The sequence below is a fragment of the Phoxinus phoxinus genome, assembly GCF_949152265.1.
Source record: "Phoxinus phoxinus genome assembly, chromosome: 20".
In the NCBI taxonomy this organism is placed as follows: Eukaryota; Metazoa; Chordata; class Actinopteri; order Cypriniformes; family Leuciscidae; genus Phoxinus; species Phoxinus phoxinus.
This window is the reverse complement of record NC_136895.1, coordinates 21,561,005-21,580,354: the sequence shown is the minus strand read 5'-3', so window position 1 is coordinate 21,580,354 and position 19,350 is coordinate 21,561,005. Positions and strand designations below refer to the sequence as shown.

Here is a 19,350-nt window from a genome sequence, read left to right as displayed (position 1 = left end):
GTTAAAAGCTATAAATCGCTGCACTAATGCATTAACATACAACGCAGTGTTAGATTGGATGGATCTAGACAACAGATATTAGCTCCAAAATCGTGCCAGAAGATATCCAATTTGTCTGTAAAACTTGTCAACAGAAAGTCTTGTCTGGTACTCATAACATTTATTAACAGTCTTCTATCAGCCTGAGAGTTTGACTGAGAAAGCCAGGGAAAAGCAAAAGCAGGAGATGAAGTGATGAGAATAAAAAGAGCAAAGTTTATTGAATAATCTTCGTTGCATATACTTCAATGCTCAGATTTCTAAATGTCAATGTCTCAATGCTAAGACTTCATACAATTCCGACAGGTGTCATTATACCGAAGCAAAAACTAAATTACTGCTTCACAACATCCTCCTGTGACGTTAAACACCTTACATCTCTTATTCACACAATCATAAGATTAAACAACAACAGCATGCATTGCAAGAGCAAGGAAATAAAATATATATAAACATAAAATGACAAAATTAATAATAATAATAATATGATTCAAAGCTAAATCAAATGACAATTACATAAATATTAATTATTATGAAATGTAATTGTATAAAAAAACAAGAAAATAAAACACAGATGTATGGATGCTCTTTTTTTTTCTTTTTCTTTTTTACAATTGCTTCAAAACCATTTCACCTGTACTCAAAATCAAACAACACTTTCAGATCATACACACTTCAGTCGATAATATAAACACTAAAGATTATTCATTAGACACTACATCATAGAAATTGAGAACACAGCATCCATAACATGTCACAGAAAAAAAAAATTATATTGCATACAGTAAACTAATTTTAAAATTATGTATAAAGTCGCAACCGAGTAAGGAGAATATATTGTATAAATGTCCTGCAGGAATAATATTGTATTGATTCTGTTCACAATGCTGTCTTTTTCCAAGCAAAGGGAAAAAATCCTCTGGACTGACGGATTCAGCCTCGACAACACTCTTGTTCTTTCTAGTCCTCATCCTCTTCGTCCTCGTCCATCTATTACATGTATTCTTTCACCTCTTCCTCTCCGATTGTTTCTTTGACTTTTTCTGCTTGTGTTTACAGTTTTGCAACAAATGCAAAAGTCCAATGTATTTTAGTATGTATGTTGAGTTTTGCAAAAAGAGTGCATGAGATTTGCAAATAGTGTCTAACTGCCTGAACTTGTTCATTGTTTTGCAGAAAGAGGAATTTATTCAACAAATTGGTTTAGGCCATTGATAATTTGGTTCAGAGAATGGGGTTTAGTGTTTGAGCAATTGTGAAAAACTGTAAAGTAACACACACGGGCTGCTTAGATCCTTCAGTAGTTGGCATATTGGTGACTTTTGAGGAGGACCAAAAACCAGAAAGAGATTTAGTTTACTCGGAGTTTAGACATTCTCAAAACCTGAAGGGAACAGACTTTTTTTATCCATTAGTTAGAAAGGAAATAACTCAATATTTTAACTAACTGCAAAAGCTGAATAATCAAAGCCTACTGATTAATCTGTGAAATAATCAACGAACAGTCAAATTAATCGTTGCAATAATTTTAATAAAAATAAAATAAATTGTTGATGCAGCACTACAAATCATCACACCTGGAAGTACAGGATAAAAATAAAAAAAATCTAACTTATAATTTTAGGCATGCATTTTCTTTTTCTCTTTTTCTCTCCAGTGTGGATCCTTTCATGTATTCTCCGATATTCTGACCTTTTGAATCTCTTGTCGCAGTGTGAACACTTGTAAGGTGTTTCTGTAGTGTGAACTATCTGGTGCACTTTCAGTTTATCATCTGTAAAAAAACGCTTCCCACACTCGGCGCAAACATGATCCTTCACACCGCTGTGTCGTTTCTGGTGTGTTTTTAATGCAGTCGTATAACGAAAACCCTTTCCACACAAGTAACAGACGCAAGGCCTCTCGTTTGTATGAGTTTTCCGGTGGTCCCTCAGGTAATCTGGCCTAAAAAATGATTTACTACATTGGTCACAGTGATATACTCTTTCTCTAGAATGACTAAGCAGATGTACTTTATAAACTCCTGACTTCATGAAACTCTTCCCACACTGATCACATTTGTGCAGATTCTCTCCAGTGTGGATTTTCATGTGATCCTTAAGAGCTGCTTTTCGTGCGTAACTCATCCCACATTGATCACATGCGTGTGGCTTCACTCCAGTGTGGATTGACATGTGTCCATCAAGGCTTGCTTTATTTGCCAAACTCTTCCCACACTGATCACATGTGTACGGCTTCACTCCAGTGTGGAGTTTCATGTGTGTAGTAAGGTTTCCTTTATGTGTGAAACTCTTCCCACACTGAACACATGTGTACGGTTTCTCCCCAGTGTGGATTTTAATGTGTACATTAAGGTTTCCCTTATGTGCGAAACTCTTCCCACAGTGATCACATATGAATGGCTTCTCTCTAGTATGGTTTGTCATGTTTCCTATTTGAGTGAAACTATTTGTAGCCTGATCATAGGTGTACAGCATCACTTCAGTGTGGATTTTCATGTGTACATTAAGGTTTCCTTTTTGTGCAAAAGTCTTCCCACACTGATCACATGAATACGGCTTCTCTCCATTGTGGGTCCTCATGTGTCCGTCAAGGTTTCCTTGATATCGGAAACTCCTCCCACACTGATCACATGTGTACTTCCCTCCACGATGACATTTTATGTGAAGATTAAGATTTTGCTCGCATGAAAAACACTTTCCACACAGTGGGCAAATGAAACCTATTTTGTCTTCTCTGTTCAATGAGGGACTCACGGATGCTTCTTCAGTTTTGACATGTTTCTCCCCTGCTTCAATCAGTTCTTCAATGTCCTTGTTCTCTTCTATCAGGTCTAAAAAGAAAGCAAAAAAGTTCAAAAAGTTTGCACATATTCCCTATGTGACGTCTGCATAATCGTACTCTTAACGGCTCTGATTGTAGCCTACTTATTGACTAGTGCTGGTTACTTGAAAAATCATATTTCGTGATAGTGTACTGGACGCGGGGCATTCATTGATAGTAAACGGATGCCCGCACTTCTGATATAGCGGCTACTTCACGCAATTCGCCTTTGGCTAAGCCACGCCCTAGAATGTAGATTGACCAATCACAGCGCAGCCAAGAACGAGCTCCCACAGAGGGTCCGACACTTTTTCACGGCGCTCCATTGACTTCAACGCAGGCGGCTCATATTTTTGGTCTCGGCAGGCTATTACGTCGTCGTTTTATAAAAAATATGGTTAAACGTTGTGCCGGGGGCATTTGTAACACAGATACGCGTTTCCCAGAGAGGTTGGAGGGGGGTGTCCGTTTTTTCCCCTTCCCAAAACCGAAGTTAAATACTGACAAGTGTCGTCTTTGGATTAAACTGTGTGGACGTCCTCACAGTCAGCGAAACCCCTCAAGATCAACAAGCTCACTTTTGTGCTCTACGATACATTTAGCTTTTAACCTTACTGTGAAGTTCTAGTTAGACAGTTTTATGCTGGTTTAGGTTATGATTTCGGTTCTCTGCCCTAATTGTTGATACGCTAGCACACACTGCTAATAAATACAGCTTTATACTCGCGTAGTCCGTTTGCTTTGTAAATAATAACGATTATAGAAGTGAATAGAGACCTACCCAGGTTTGCATGAACAGTGTTTCTCCTGATATTGTTAGTCACAGCCTCCGTCTCGATTAGGATATGCTGTGTTCATTTTTTGACTGTGACCGTTATGCTTTTGCCTGTATTTGGATGCCTTGTTGTTGCTCGCGTTTCACCGTATGTCTTGAATAAAGCCTTCAAACGCACACTGCAGACACTTTTGCCTACTTCTATCGGACACTTTATTAGCTGCTTTATAAAAGTTTGATAAAATTTCAGCAGGAAGAGCTGTCACAGCATAAGCCATGTTGATATCAAATGGGGAAAAATCAAAGATAACGTCAGTAAATTATGGAGTGCCGCAGGGATCTGTATTAGGCCCCCTGCTATTCTCAATTTATATGCTGCCACTTGGTAATATTATAAGAAAACATGGAATAAGTTTCCACTGTTATGCTGATGACACTCAATTATATATTTCATCTAGACCAGATGATAACACTAAATTATCTAAAATGACAGAGTGTGTTAAAGATATAAAATATTGGATGACGTGTAATTTTCTTCTATTAAATTCAGATAAAACGGAGGTATTACTGATTGGTCCAAAAAACTGCCCACAAAACCTCTTACAATACAACCTTAATCTACATGGACGTCCTGTTACTTTATCGTCTACAGTAAAAGACCTGGGTGTTATACTAGACCGCAACTTGTCTTTTGAAAATCATATTTCAAATGTCACAAGAACAGCCTTTTTCCACCTTAGAAACATTGCTAAGCTACGTAATATGCTATCAGTTTCTGATGCAGAAAAGCTAGTTCATGCATTCATGACCTCGAGACTAGATTACTGTAATGCTTTATTAGCTGGTTGTCCTGCATCCTCCGTAAACAAGCTACAGTTAGTCCAAAATGCAGCTGCTAGAGTTCTTACTAGGTCAAGAAAATATGATCATATAACACCAATTTTATCATCTCTACACTGGTTACCTATTAAGTTCCGTATCAATTACAAAGTATTGTTACTGACCTATAAAGCCCTAAATGGTTTAGCTCCTGTGTATTTAAGAGATCTTCTATCGCCATATAATCCATCGCGCTCTTTAAGATCGCTAAATTCGAGGCTTCTGGTCGTACCTAGGATATCTAAGTCCACTAAAGGAGGGAGGGCGTTTTCACATCTAGCTCCTAAACTCTGGAATAGCCTTCCTGATACTGTTCGAGGTTCAGACTCGCTCTCCCAGTTTAAAACTAGATTAAAGACGCATCTCTTTAGCCAAGCATTCACATGATGCATCTCATACCTTTTATACTACAGTTAAATCAGATCAAATGCATTCATATTATGAACAGCAGCTACGCTAATTATTTCCCATCTGCCTTTTTTTGTTGTTATCTCGGGACGCCTGTCCCGAGATAACTCAAATAGAGTTCGTCAGCTCCAGTTATGTATCCAGCCTCTCATGGAGACTTCAGATGCCCCAACGCCTGTGATGAGACGACTCGACGCCTGTGAAGAGACGACCCAACGCCGGCGATATGTTATGCCCTAAATTTCATGATTAACTAACTGTATTTTTGTATGTATATTTTTGAAATGCATTTTCTGTAAAGCTGCTTTGAAACAATGTGTATTGTGAAAAGCGCTATACAAATAAACTTGAATTGAATTGAATTGAATACCAAACCAGAGCCCAGATGAAGTAGTCGGAGGTAGCAACAGTAACTAAGGGGGGCGGGGCTTAGCCAAAGGTGAATTAGGACAAATGTTTTTGCACATTCGCTTAGCCCAGTGTAGCCTAGATAGCCTCGCACGGGGTAGAAATGATGCACGAAATTACAGAACATACGATTTTGCCTTTTAAAGCACAATCACGGTGACAAATGTCATGTAGAATACCAAATATGAGCCCAAATGACCACCCAATATGTAACAGTACGAGCCTCAGCATCAGCGTGTAGTACTGCCAATGTAGTCGATGCTGCAAATACAAATCTTGCAATGCAAATTAAAAACTGTGTAGCAGAGTTTAAATAGTGTAGCTTTTTATGGGTTGAACCCAGTTATTCATTAGTCAGCTACTTTATGCTTTTCTGTTCTATCTTGAATAACGTGACGCGTCCATAGACGCAAGAATAAAGATAACCTACACGCATGTAAATAATTGAAGCGCATATATATATATATATTAGGGGTGTAACGGTTCACAAAATTCACGGTTCAAATTCAATGACGGAGCTATACTTGACATAAAACAAAAACAGCTCCTTATAAAAAAAATGAAATGTAATATTGTAGTAGTTATAAACAAAGGTTTTATTTCAGATTAACATTTGAGGGCAGCAATTTTATTCATAATGTCAAAATAAAACCGACGTAACATTACTTGAAAGTAGGCCTACAATATTTCTTCCTGGTTTCCACGTCAGCGACGTTTGATCAGTTAATAACGGAGAAATGTGATCGCTTCTCACTAGATCTCGCAGCGATGTTATTACTTCAGTAGCGAATTCAAATGCTTTCTTTACTGGATCTCTTATTGCTGTCTAGTAACAGTGTCGCTTGATCAAGATTGGCTCGCGCTGCATTGGTCCAAACTGATAAATGGTCCATGAAGCACAAAATAACGAGTAGCGCAGTTTCGTTCCGCTTTCATTAAATTTGCCATTTGATATTGGGAAATGTTGTGGTCACGCCAGCGTCTCTTATATTATGAGTGCACCTACATTTGAAATAACAACATTTTGGTCGGCAGGAAAAATGGTCCAACGAATGGTTCAATATGAATGTGTGTACCATTACACCCCTTATATACATACAGTGGGTACGGAAAGTATTCAGACCCCCTTACATTTTGCACTCTTTGTTATATTGCAGCCATTTGCTAAAATCATTTAAGTTCAATTTTTTCCTCATTGTACACACAGCACCCCATATTGACAGAAAAACACAGAATTGTTGACATTTTTGCACATTTATTAAAAAAGAAAAACTGAAATATCACATGGTCCTAAGTATTCAGACCCTTTGCTGTGACACTCATTTATTTAACTCAGGTGTTGTCCATTTCTTCTGATCATCCTTGAGATGGTTCTACACCTTCATTTGAGTCCAGCTGTGTTTTATACGGATTAGACTTGATTCGGAAAGCCACACACCTGTCTATATAAGACCTTACAGCTCACAGTGCATGTCAGAGCAAATGAGAATCATGAGGTCAAAGGAACTGCCTGAGGAGCTCAGAGACAGAATTGTGGCAAGGCACAGATCTGGCCAAGGTTACAAAAAAAATTCTGCTGCACTTAAAGGTTGTATCAGCGATTTCAGGCGCAAAAATAAATTATCACATTCATCTAATCTTTCCTAACGATCCGCTAGCTGCCCGCCCCATAAGCAAGCTGTCAAAAAAACGCGTCTCTGTAGGCAGCCTAGGCTCTGAGATCGAGATACGATTGCTGAGATCTGCACACAAAAACAATTGCCTTTACCAACCACTCAAAACCAAAATAAATAGTGTTCAACCAATCACCGACAGGGACTGGGTGTTGTGAGGTTTTGCGCTCGTGCACTCAGCCATCACAACACCCAGCCCCTGTCGGTGATTGGTTGAACACTATTTATTTTGGTTTTGAGTGGTTGGTAAAGGCAATTGTTTTTGTGTGCAGATCTCAGCAATCGTATCTCGATCTCAGAGCCTAGGCTGCCTACAGAGACGCGTTTTTTTGACAGCTTGTTTATGGGGCGGGCAGCTAGCGGATCGTTAGGAAAGATTAGATGAATGTGATAATTTATTCTTGCGCCTGAAATCGCTGATACAACCTTTAAGGTTCCTAAAAACACAGTGGCCTCCATAATCCTTAAATGGAAGACGTTTGGGACGACCAGAACCCTTCCTAGAGTTGGCCGTCCGGCCAAACTGAGCTATCGGGGGAGAAGAGCCTTGGTGAGAGAGGTAAAGAAGAACCCAAAGATCACTGTGGCTGAGCTCCAGAGATGCAGTCGGGAGATGGGAGAAAGTTGTAGTAAGTCCACCATCACTGCAGCCATCCACCAGTCGGGGCTTTAAGCCTCTCCTCAGTGCAAGACACATGAAAGCCCGCATGGAGTTTGTTAAAACACACCTGAAGGACTCCAAGATGGTGATAAATAAGATTCTCTGGTCTGATGAGACCAAGATAGAACTTTTTGGCCTTAATTCTAAGCGGTATGTGTGGAGAAAACCAGGCACTGCTCATCACCTGTCCAATACAGTCTCAACAGTGAAGCATGGTGGTGGCAGCATCATGTTGTGGGGGTGTTTTTCAGCTGCAGGGACAGGACGACTGGTTGCAATCGAGGGAAAGATGAATGCGGCCAAGAACAGGGATATCCTGGACGAAAACCTTTTCCAGAGTGCTCTGGACCTAAGACTGGGCCGAAGGTTCACCTTCCAACAAGACAATGACCCTAAGCACACAGCTAAAATGACGAAGGAGTGGCTTCACAACAACTCCGTGACTGTTCTTGAATGGCCCAGCCAGAGCCCTGACTTAAACCCAATTGAGCATCTCTGGAGAGACCTGAAAATGGCTGTCCACCAACGTTTACCATCCAACCTGACAGAACTGGAGAGGATCTGCGAGGAGGAATGGCAGAGGATACCCAAATCCAGGTGTGGAAAACTTGTTGCATCTTTCCCAAAAAGACTCATGGCTGTATTAGATCAAAAGGGTGCTTCTACTAAATACTGAGCAAAGGGTCTGAATACTTAGGACCATGTGATATTTCAGTTTTTCTTTTTTAATTACTTAATTTTACATTATACATTACTTAAAGCCACTAAATATAAAGTGGGACCTTATATTATTTCATAGCTCATATGACTTTTCCAACTACAACCCCAAAAACGACTTAAATTCTATTACCTTAATTAATGTTCTCTTAAATGAAGAATTAAGAATAAACACCAACCTCTTTGTTCTTCCATATCTCCAGGTTCCATTCTGCAGGATTCCGGATCACTCATGTTCTTTCATCAACACTTCTTCACTATTAGGCTGACGTGATTAATTCAGCATTCATTGATGCTGTGGAAGGATCTTCAGTGAAGGTGAACTGCTGTGGGAGGAGCTTCACTGAAGGCAAATTGTTGTGTAGTAGGAACAGCAGATCTGCCAAAATAAAAATAAATCTGGTACTGAACTGATGTTTTCATTAATTCACACATTTGTAAACTCCACCCACCGGCCCAACTACGGAACACAATGGCTTGATTAAAGGTAAAGATCGGGCCAGATGGAGTCCTGTGCTCTCTTATTGAGAGTGTTTTATTGCAGGTTAAAATTATTGAGATCAGTTTCAGGAGAAATCCATTCTTACACAATTTAAGCATTTTGTTTGCTTTTACCACAAATTCACATTCTATGTATTTATATTTTGTTGGAGATTCAATCTAATATAAACATTTTACTACATTTTTACCCTTCATTTTATTTGCTGCATGAAGAAATACACAAAGAAATATAGAAATATGCCAATAAATCCCACAATTAAAGACTGCAAACCTAAAAAAGTATGAATAAAAAATAATTCAGAAATATAGTAATTTGTAAGGAATAAATGACATTTCAATGTTTTTAGATTTTTTTAGTTTTTTACGTGAAACATGGTTTATCACAGACTATAATGAAATAAATGCTTTTAAGATATTTATACCTTGTAGATATGAAACGTGATGATCATGTAGAGTTCGCCTCAGTCTGTTAACACCAATGAAATGAGCTTTAAGTGGCAGTTTACAGGTGATCTGAAGACGTCAGCATAATGAATGAGCTGAAAACAATATACAGTGGGTACGGAAAGTATTCAGACCCCTTTACATTTTTCACTCTTTGTTATATTGCAGCCATTTGCTAAAATCATTTAAGTTAATTTGTTTTCATTATTATTATTGTACACACAGCACCCCATATTGACAGAAAAACACAGAATTGTTGACAGTTTTGCACATTTATTTAAAAAGAAAAACTGAAATATCACATGGTCCTAAGTATTCAGACCCTTTGCTCAGTATTTAGTAGAAGCACCTTTTGATCTAATACAGCCATGAGTCTTTTAGGGAAAGATCCAACAAGTTTTCCACACCTGGATTTGGGCATCCTCTGCCATTCCTCCTCGCAGATCCTCTCCAGTTCTGTCAGGTTGGATGGTAAACGTTGGTGGACAGACATTTTCAGGTCTCTCCAGAGATGCTCAATTGGGTTTAAAGCTACACTGTGCAACTTTTTTAGTTTATTCTTAGCTAAAAACACTTAGTTCTTTCAAAAATATATGTGCTCATTAATGTATATTTACTTCGTTCAAGTAATAAAGTATTCTCGTGAGTGTATAATATGCCATTGAAAATACATACGGGTGAGGGGTTCGAATGTCGGTCGCCATGTTGCCCCTCCATCTTGAAAGTACATTAGCCAAAGAGGGACATACCCGTTAATTCAAGCTTCGCCTTTCGCGTCTCCGCAATTCACTGGCACCGGCCCTGTTTTTATTTTTTCCTTTCCCTCTACCTCTCCTTCGCACCTCCATCACATCAACATTGCCTTACGCTAGTGATGTCGTACAATATATAGAATAACGATAGCACTGATAAAAGTTACTTTACTAAGATTAGCTTGCATTCGTCTGGGAACCTGATAGCTGATGTTAGCAATGAAATGGTAAAAAAATTACGAAAACATAAAACTATTATTCATTTTACATAGATGTCATAACCTATATGTTAACTGACAAATTAAATTACTGCAAATTATGATAGTTTTCTAAAGTAACCTCATCAATTGAAGGAATACTCATGGACGAGGTCGAACTGGAAGCCATGTTAATCTTGGACTACATTGGCCACCGTAGGAGTTAAAACGAAATCGGAATTGAGAGGAACAGAAACTAATATTCACTGGATGGTCATATACCCTTTCACCGCTAGATGGGGGTAAAAATCACACAGTGTAGCTTTAAGTAAGGGCTCTGGCTGGGCCATTCAAGAACAGTCACGGAGTTGTTGTGAAGCCACTCCTTCCTTATTTTAGCTGTGTGCTTAGGGTCATTGTCTTGATGGAAGGTGAACCTTCGGCCCAGTCTGAGGTCCAGAGCACTCTGGAAAAGGTTTTCGTCCAGGATATCCCTGTACTTGGCCGTATTCATCTTTCCTTCGATTGCAACCGGTCGTCCTGTCCCTGCAGCTGAAAAACACCCCCACAGCGTGATGCTGCCACCACCATGCTTCACTGTTGAGACTGTATTGGACAGGTGATGAGCAGTGCCTGGTTTTCTCCACACATACCAGGGTCCGAAATTAACTTTTTGGCTCACCTGCCACGGGGACTGGTAGATGAAAAAATCTACCAGCGAAGCATATTTTTTACCGGCCAAAATAATAAACAGCCTTTTTGTGTCACATATACATTAATTTCAGTACATTTAATTGAGATAATAAGGTATTATGTTGAATACAAACATAAAAAATTGTCCAGAGCAAAATTTGAAATGTAGGCTATAATAATAATAATTTAAAAAAATATATTTTACACACACACACTCTCTCTCTCTCTCTCTCTCTCTCTCTCTCTCTCGTTTTTATGTTGAAAGGAATGGCTATTGTCCATTTGCACACACATTTCTGTCATTTTCTATCTGAAGCTATTGCCTGCAACATTGAAAACTCCGGTCTCTTGTGTTTAGCGCGAAAGCTCACGTGATTGCCGCCGGACAGTCGTGCCGTGTACCAGCTGCTTTGACGCGATTATCAGTTTAACTGACTCGTAATGTGTGCAATATCTCACGACCTCCCGAGTGTCCGAACATTTTATTTTATTATTTACTCGCTAAACGGAAAATCTACCAGCATTTGGCGCTTGGCTGGTGTTAATTTCGGATGCTGAAGACAGCGCTTAGGAGACGGTGAAGCCTTTATACTTTCGCCTGTCTCCACTGAGAGAGAGAAAGAGAGAGAGAGCGCGCGCGCGACCGGGGCTCGCTCTCTCGCTCTGCTCGTTAAACATGCGCCCTGTCACACGCGCAGCAGTTCGTCTACATTCGGCTACTACTCACCGATCAGATAAGACTATGGCGGGACAAACATTTTATTAAAAAATGTTTATTACATTACTATTTTGGTATGAATATTCACCCGCCAGTGTGGCGGATAGCCTTTTGAGATTTACTCGCCAAATGGAAAATCTACCCGCATTTGGCGCTTGGCGGGTGTTAATTTCGGACCCTGACACATACCGCTTAGAATTAAGGCCAAAAAGTTATATCTTGGTCTCATCAGACCAGAGAATCTTATTTATCACCATCTTGGAGTCCTTCAGGTGTGTTTTAACAAACTCCATGCAGGCTTTCATGTGTCTTGCACTGAGGAGAGGCTTAAAGCCCCGACTGGTGGATGGCTGCAGTGATGATTGACTTACTACAACTTTCTCCCATCTCCCGACTGCATCTCTGGAGCTCAGCCACAGTGATCTTTGGGTTCTTCTTTACCTCTCTCACCAAGGCTCTTCTCCCCCGATAGCTCAGTTTGGCCGGACGGCCAACTCTAGGAAGGGTTCTGGTCGTCCCAAACGTCTTCCATTTAAGGATTATGTAGGCCGCTGTGTTCTTAGGAACCTTTAAGTGCAGCAGAACTTTTTTTGTAACCTTGGCCAGATCTGTGCCTTGCCACAATTCTGTCTCTGAGCTCCTCAGGCAGTTCCTTTGACCTCATGATTCTCATTTGCTCTGACATGCACTGTGAGCTGTAAGGTCTTATATAGACAGGTGTGTGGCTTTCCGAATCAAGTCTAATCCGTATAAAACACAGCTGGACTCAAATGAAGGTGTAGAACCATCTCAAGGATTATCAGAAGAAATGGACAGCACCTGAGTTAAATATATGAGTGTCACAGCAAAGGGTCTGAATACTTAGGACCATGTGATATTTCAGTTTTTCTTTTTTAATAAATGTGCAAAAATGTCAACAATTCTGTGTTTTTCTGTCAATATGGGGTGCTGTGTGTACAATAATGAGGGGAAAAAAATAACTTAAATGATTTTAGCAAATGGCTGCAATATAACAAAGAGTGAAACATTTAAGGGGGTCTGAATACTTTCCGTACCCACTGTATATTGACATGAATTAAACAGGCTTTTCAGGAGCTGTTAATAGTGACAATTCTGAAACAAACCTTACAGGATCATTAGCAGAGATTTGGCTTCATTATAAGTGTTTGGGGTAGAAAAACTGCTCTGTTGTAGTATTATTTCTCACAACGTGAGAAGGAAAAAAACATCAATAATAGGCTACATAAAAAACAAATACAAACGAAGCCCATCTTTACAGTAGTTTTTGTTGTTGTTCATTTCTGTGTTGGAGACCTGCTATAACCACTACAGATAAATCTTACCATCTTACCATCGCAGCATCATAATATGCAAATAGTTTGATTTTCTAATAACTGCATTCATAGCAATAAAGGAATTAAATCATTAACTTAACATTTTGTATGTGCAATGATAATGATACATGATAAAAGTTGGTTTAAAAATAAAATAAAGCAGGACAGCGTGATTTTCAATGTTTCTAGTTTAAAACTGCATTCACATTAATCTACATATTCACATTTATATCTACTGCGACTGAATTAATGTCCATGGTTTGTCACAGGCTCAGTTAGCATTAATCCTTCAGTAGCCAACATATTTTAATGTTGTAAAGTAGCCTAACTAAAAGAAAAAATTGCTACGGTAACGTTAAATGTCAAAATACCGGTAAGTGTAGAAAATAAAATCGCAGCAGCACTACTCAGGATCTTTTCTTAAAAGATCGTGGTATGCAGAAACATTTATCTGTCATAGCCTACATCATACAAAAACACACGAAATAGATAGATAACGTTAGTCGATTTAACTGTTTCTCACATGCTCGTTGACTGCGCAATATAGATGCCCAAATAGCGGTGTATCCAACGAAAACAATACAGAAAACGACCCAGATTGTTGCTTTAACTGTACAATGTATGTCTATGGTAAATATACCAAACTCTGTGAACTGCTCACCTCAAAGAAGACTTGTGAGCGTGCTGGCGTCGATGACGTAACGTTAAACACAGCGCGGTGAAATCATAAGGCTTGTTTGAGATGAGCAAAATCCATAAACAGTATATAAACTAGACACAGCGACCACATAGACTTAAACGGAGAAAATTGAAGTAAATTAGAAGCACTCACTTTCTGATCGCCAGACGTAGTGCGCAGCCTCAAACTGACCTTGACGACGTAGATATGACGTGAGCAAACTGTCTGACAGCTGTAAGTATTCTAGTAGCTGTGCCGAGAGAAATCTGAATCATTCCCTTCGAATCTCGCAGAGACGGAGAGCGTGAGCATTAGCTGTCCATGAGCTATAGCAGCAGGAGCAACTTTATCACTCTCCATGGGCTACTCTCTTGACTTTATCGGACTTTATGCCTCCACGTCCCCCTGATTGTTTGCGAGCTTCTCCGCCAGTCTTTACGGTAATTTCTCTCCTGTGTGACAGAGTCGAGTGGTTATGACGCAATCGTTAGCATATTTTTACAAAAACTGCTTATACGGGGCCATAACGTAAGATACAAAGTAATGGAGCCTTTTATACATTGTCGTGTTGGAGAACAATTCAGTCTGTGTAATGTGGGCAATGTGGGCAGTGCTGATATAACATTACATTTCATGTAAATGCCATCATTGTGTGGTATTCTAATGAATGCATATAATTATCATAAAATGAAGTAAAAAACTGGGTGCATTTTACACATGAAAAATTAAAACCATTATCCGAATTATTGAGACAGTTCACTCATGCCAAGTCTATGATTAATGATATAAAGGAATTTTCACAATAGTACAAGATACTATGGTACATTACAGTCTTACAATAGCTCACAATATTCCTGTAAGTTACAGAGATTGCCAATGCTAGCCGGCCAGCTCCTACATCTCTCATTCAGATATTGATATTGACCTAGGAGAGTGTGTATACTGTCTCGTTTTTTAACGCATCTCTCTCTCACACACACACACTGTCCTGTGTGAGTATGGGTGCCATCATAAATTAATTATCATGATATATTTTAAGTACTAATGTAAAAATGTTTATGGTTAGCCTATATTATTTCTATGCACCGATGAGCGTCAGAGATGCAGTGGACAACTGTGAGGACGATCACATCCACATGCCCCAGACCTGTGATGCAGAAACACAATGGGAGGATCCATCTGTCTCTGACCACAACTACGCTTCAAAATCTCAACTCAACCTGAAGCCACCTACATCTGAAATGGGAACACAATGCGTTGAGCTGGCGCCATTGTACATAACTCTGCTGAGAAACGACCACCTTTGTCAGCTCTACACAGGGTTGACATCGGATGCATTCCATTCAGTTGCCGAGCACCTTACCGATTCACACACCGACAGCTGTGGCCAGATGTTACCTGCTGTAAACAGTTATTTGTATAAACCTTTACAGTGTGACCAGATGTTACCTGTTGTGAACAATTATTTTTATAAACCTTTACAATGTGACCAGATGTTATCAGTAATTTATTCTGCAATTTATTTATTTATTCATTATAAAACCTTTACATCAAGAATTAAATTTCAGCTGGTAAAAACTATATGTATTGAAATGTAATTTAATTAAATTGTCACCATAGTCTGCTATTCAACTTCAATTGTTGATATCAAGAATTGATTTCTTACTAACTTCACTTATTAGAAATACAATTCTTACTATATGGATATTTTTACCATTACTTTTGTAATATAATCAGTAATTGCAAGTGCAAATGTATATTATTGATATCAACAAATGAATTGCTACTAGTAAAAAAAAAAAAATTATATTGATAATTTGATTGTCACTACTAGTGACAAAGTTAATTACTGATATCATGCATGTTATTGTTACTGGTAAGAAAGCCATTTTAGATATCTGAAATTACTCTCCTAATTGTTTATATTAGAAATAGATTACTCCTCATAAGCATTTATCGAATGCTATAAATTGATTTATTTATTTATATAACACAACAACACTTGACCCTTTACTACTAACACCTTCTCTTTTCTATATTTATTACTGTACTGCGCTAGACTAAACTGGGAAGGGTCATAGAAGAGCTGCTTCTGTTGTTCTCATTTGTAAGTCGCTTTAGATAAAGGCATAGACATGAACAAGGCAATCAATATTTTCAGGATTACTATAGATACAGACAGGTGAGTTGTTATCAGGGCTGAAGCTAAACTCTGCAGGACAGTGGCCCTCCAGGACCGAAGTTGCCTATCCCTGTGCTAAATGATTCACTGTAAATGTAAAACTTAAAGGAATGAAGTCTTCTGGTTATAAGGAATAAGTCGTTTCAAGTTTGCAAATGAATTTTATCTTGGTTTATTACTTATAATATTACCTCTACATGAAGGGCAGTATAATGTGTCTCTAGCTTCCTGAAAACATCAAACACTTCTTACAACTGATTTTATACAACTTATTTAATCATTTATATTTTCTAAATCACAAATGTAGCTCTTGTTTAACACAACCGTTTAAAAATACATCCCACCCAAATTGGAAAAAATACCCTATCCTTAACCAGATTTGACATCATGATGTTTCTCCTCTGCTTCACTCAGTTCTTCGCTGTCCTGGTTCTTTTTCATCAGGTCTAAAACTAAAGTAAAAAAATCAGTAAAGCATCACAATTCAAAGCGAGTGAGTTTATTGCCAAATCAGCATCACCAGCTATTACGCAACCCACATTACATGGCAGATACATATTAAACATTTAACAACATAATGTCAAAAATACAATATAATGAAAACAAACATTTTAAACATGTTAATCTAGACAATTTGGCATTAACTAAATGTTCTTCTGCAAGAATTGTTTTTCAACCGTGTCTGCTTGCTCATTTTAAATAATGCCATCACATGGGTTAATGAGCTGATGAGTTGAATCATGTGTGTTTGATTAGGGAGACAAAGAAAACGTGCAGTGTTGGGTGTCCTTCGGGACCAGGGTTGAGAAACACTGGGCTAGTTGATATAGCTAAAAATGTATTACAATATAATGTGTCATATCATTCGGTATTGATAATTATTGGACATTTTGAATCAACTTTTTAAAACAAACACCAATATAATAAAATAAAAAAATTATTTAAACTGTATAATAATAATAAACTTTATTTTCTATAGCGCCTTTAAAGTAGCATCTCAAAGTGCTTCACAGGAATAGAAACAAGATAAAACATACAACTATACAAACATTAAAGGTGCTATGTGTAGGTTTTCTACTAAAATGAAAGTGTGTGAAGGGGTTGTAATCTCACAATAAAATGATCCACTTGGCGGGTTTTGCTATTACCGCTCTGAAAGCCTATAGCCCCTTTCACACAGAGATTCCGGAAAATACACGGGTAATGTGACCCGGGATTTGTCCCGGGATCGTTTGATTTTGGTTTATTCACACTGCCAGTGATTTTCCGGGATCTGTGAGTGCGTTCACACACATCCCAGGAAGATCCCGTAAAGACACGTGACGTCAGGATGAGACGTGTAATGTACGCGTCGAAAACATGTAGCTACACTAACGCATCGTGTACCGTTCCACAAGCTGGCGAACGATCTCAGCTCCCGCGCGGATAGTAAGGAGGTCCTGGTCTCTGCTTCGTTACAGTTTGCAGACATTTTTTCATGTTGATGACGAACACAAACGTTATTCTAAGAGCAACCGAGTCACGCGATGGCACGTGCGTCATCACTACGACACACCCCTTACGGCATTGATCCTGGCTTTTGTTCACACAGGGCGCGTTCCGGGACTGATCCCGGCAATGTTACTAGATCAATCCCGGGACGTTTTTGTGTTCACATAGAAGGCACTCCGGCAATTTTGCGGCAATTTCCCAGGATCAACACGCTGTGTGAAAGGGGCATCTGTGAAGGCTCCGGGTCGGATTTGCCGCGAAATCCAGTGACGTGACGTGACTGAGACCTGCATGCGCGCTCCCGAGCCTCTCGCCTCGTCTACTGACTTTGCACTCAACAGCGACGACACTGCAACTTTATGACATGGAGTCTGCTAATACTAAGAAACGACCAGCACAACACAGACTCCAATACAAACTCCACATAGTAATAAAAAACAAAACAAAAGCACGCGCACGGGCACTCGCTTGTAAACATATTGGTTGCAATCTGAAACATCACCGCTAGATGCCGCTGAAAACTCAGCACAGCCCCTTTAAAGCATAAAACAGCATGATGTATTTATGCATAGTTTAATACAAATAGCCGAAACGCTGATCACACAGATAGAATTTAAAATCATATTAGATGAATTGGAATGGAATAAAAAAAACACAACATTTCACAAAAAGTTTAACAGTGAAACAAAGTACACAAGAGTGTTTTGCACTCCATATTGCTACATCAAAAATAGCAAAAATAGAAAAATAACACTTAAGTACTTTGTAACGTAGTAAAACTTGAGTATTTACTCTTACTTGAGTCATATTATTTTTCAGTCCTTCTACTTGAGTACAAGTATGTACTGATGTTAAGTCAGCAAATCGAAATTTGAAGACCTGCAATCAGTGTAAATGCTGCCATAGTGGTCATGAAATAAATAGCACCTAGCAAAGTGCTGTGTTTCACTTCTGGTTCAAGAACCAATTCTTTATTTTATTTTATATAAAAAGATGGTCATGGTTGAAGAGATTAATTTGTGTCGATGAACTGCTGTAACGTTTACTCCATTGGAGGCAAGCTTGAGAACTAATGTGCAGTTTATTGATAATCCAAAATAAGTAAATACAAAACAAAGACTTGACTTGGCATGCCTTGAAACCATAAACTAAAACTTAAACATGAACTGAAAACTCAGGTTACAACATCAATACAAGACAAAGATGCATAGTAAACATAAGGGCTTAAATACACACATGGACTGTTCACTAAACAAGACACACCTGTGAAGTGAACATGATTAGACAATACCCAATGACAGCATGACACATGAGACTAGGGAAGCACATGGCATGAGGGAAAGAAAATTACGTGACAAGATAAGAAACATGAACCAAAAAACAAAACTAGACATTACAACTGGCACTAAAATAAGTAAAATACAAAAATTATAATACAAAAATGAAATTTGTGATCTATTTGAACTCTGCCACAGTCCTTACTGTTATTTCATACACTGTAAACCCTAACAAAATAATTATGTTTGAGTATGACAAACTTAAATTAAACTAATTAGTTCAGTCAAATTAACTTAGAGTGTTAGCACTTTCTTTTAAGTTCACAGAACTGATATATTTTAAGTAAACTAAACCGTTTCATTGTTTTGAATTTAATGAAATTTTTTATTTTAATTTAGACAAAAAATTAAAATAAAAATGTAAAAATTAATGTTTTGTTTTTTTTGTGTGCAAGATTAATGTTAAGTGGGATATTTAGTAGTGATTGTTTTGTTATGCTAATTTAGAAGAATTTCTGTTCATGTTGGTTTTTGGATAGTTACCATCACGGTGACAAGTGGTGAATGCAGCTTTGTCTGAGAGCAAATATGTTAAAAGCTATAAATCGCTGCACTAATGCATTAACATACAACGCAATGTTAGATTGTATGGATCTAGACAACAGATATTAGCTCCAAAATCGTGCCAGAAGACATCCA

General features: G+C 38.4%; 1 protein-coding gene across 5 annotated transcripts; it reads right to left on the bottom strand.

Moving 5' to 3' along the window:
• Positions 1-1,549: 1,549 nt before the first annotated feature.
• Positions 1,550-13,910, bottom strand: LOC306988404 (uncharacterized protein). 5 transcript variants are annotated; one of them, XM_079593372.1, is made up of 4 exons: positions 13,855-13,890; positions 9,307-9,350; positions 8,563-8,762; positions 1,550-2,872 (listed from the first exon to the last, which is right to left on the bottom strand). In XM_079593372.1, exons 3-4 carry the CDS (start codon positions 8,615-8,617, stop codon positions 1,647-1,649), a joined length of 1,281 nt encoding a protein of 426 aa, XP_079449498.1. In that variant the 5' UTR covers positions 8,618-8,762; positions 9,307-9,350; positions 13,855-13,890; the 3' UTR covers positions 1,550-1,646. The 5 variants fall into 5 exon arrangements, with proteins under 5 accessions (XP_079449498.1, XP_079449499.1, XP_079449497.1 ...); XM_079593373.1 differs by having other exon boundaries at positions 13,684-13,880; XM_079593371.1 differs by having other exon boundaries at positions 9,307-9,423; positions 13,684-13,872.
• Positions 13,911-19,350: the final 5,440 nt, after the last annotated feature.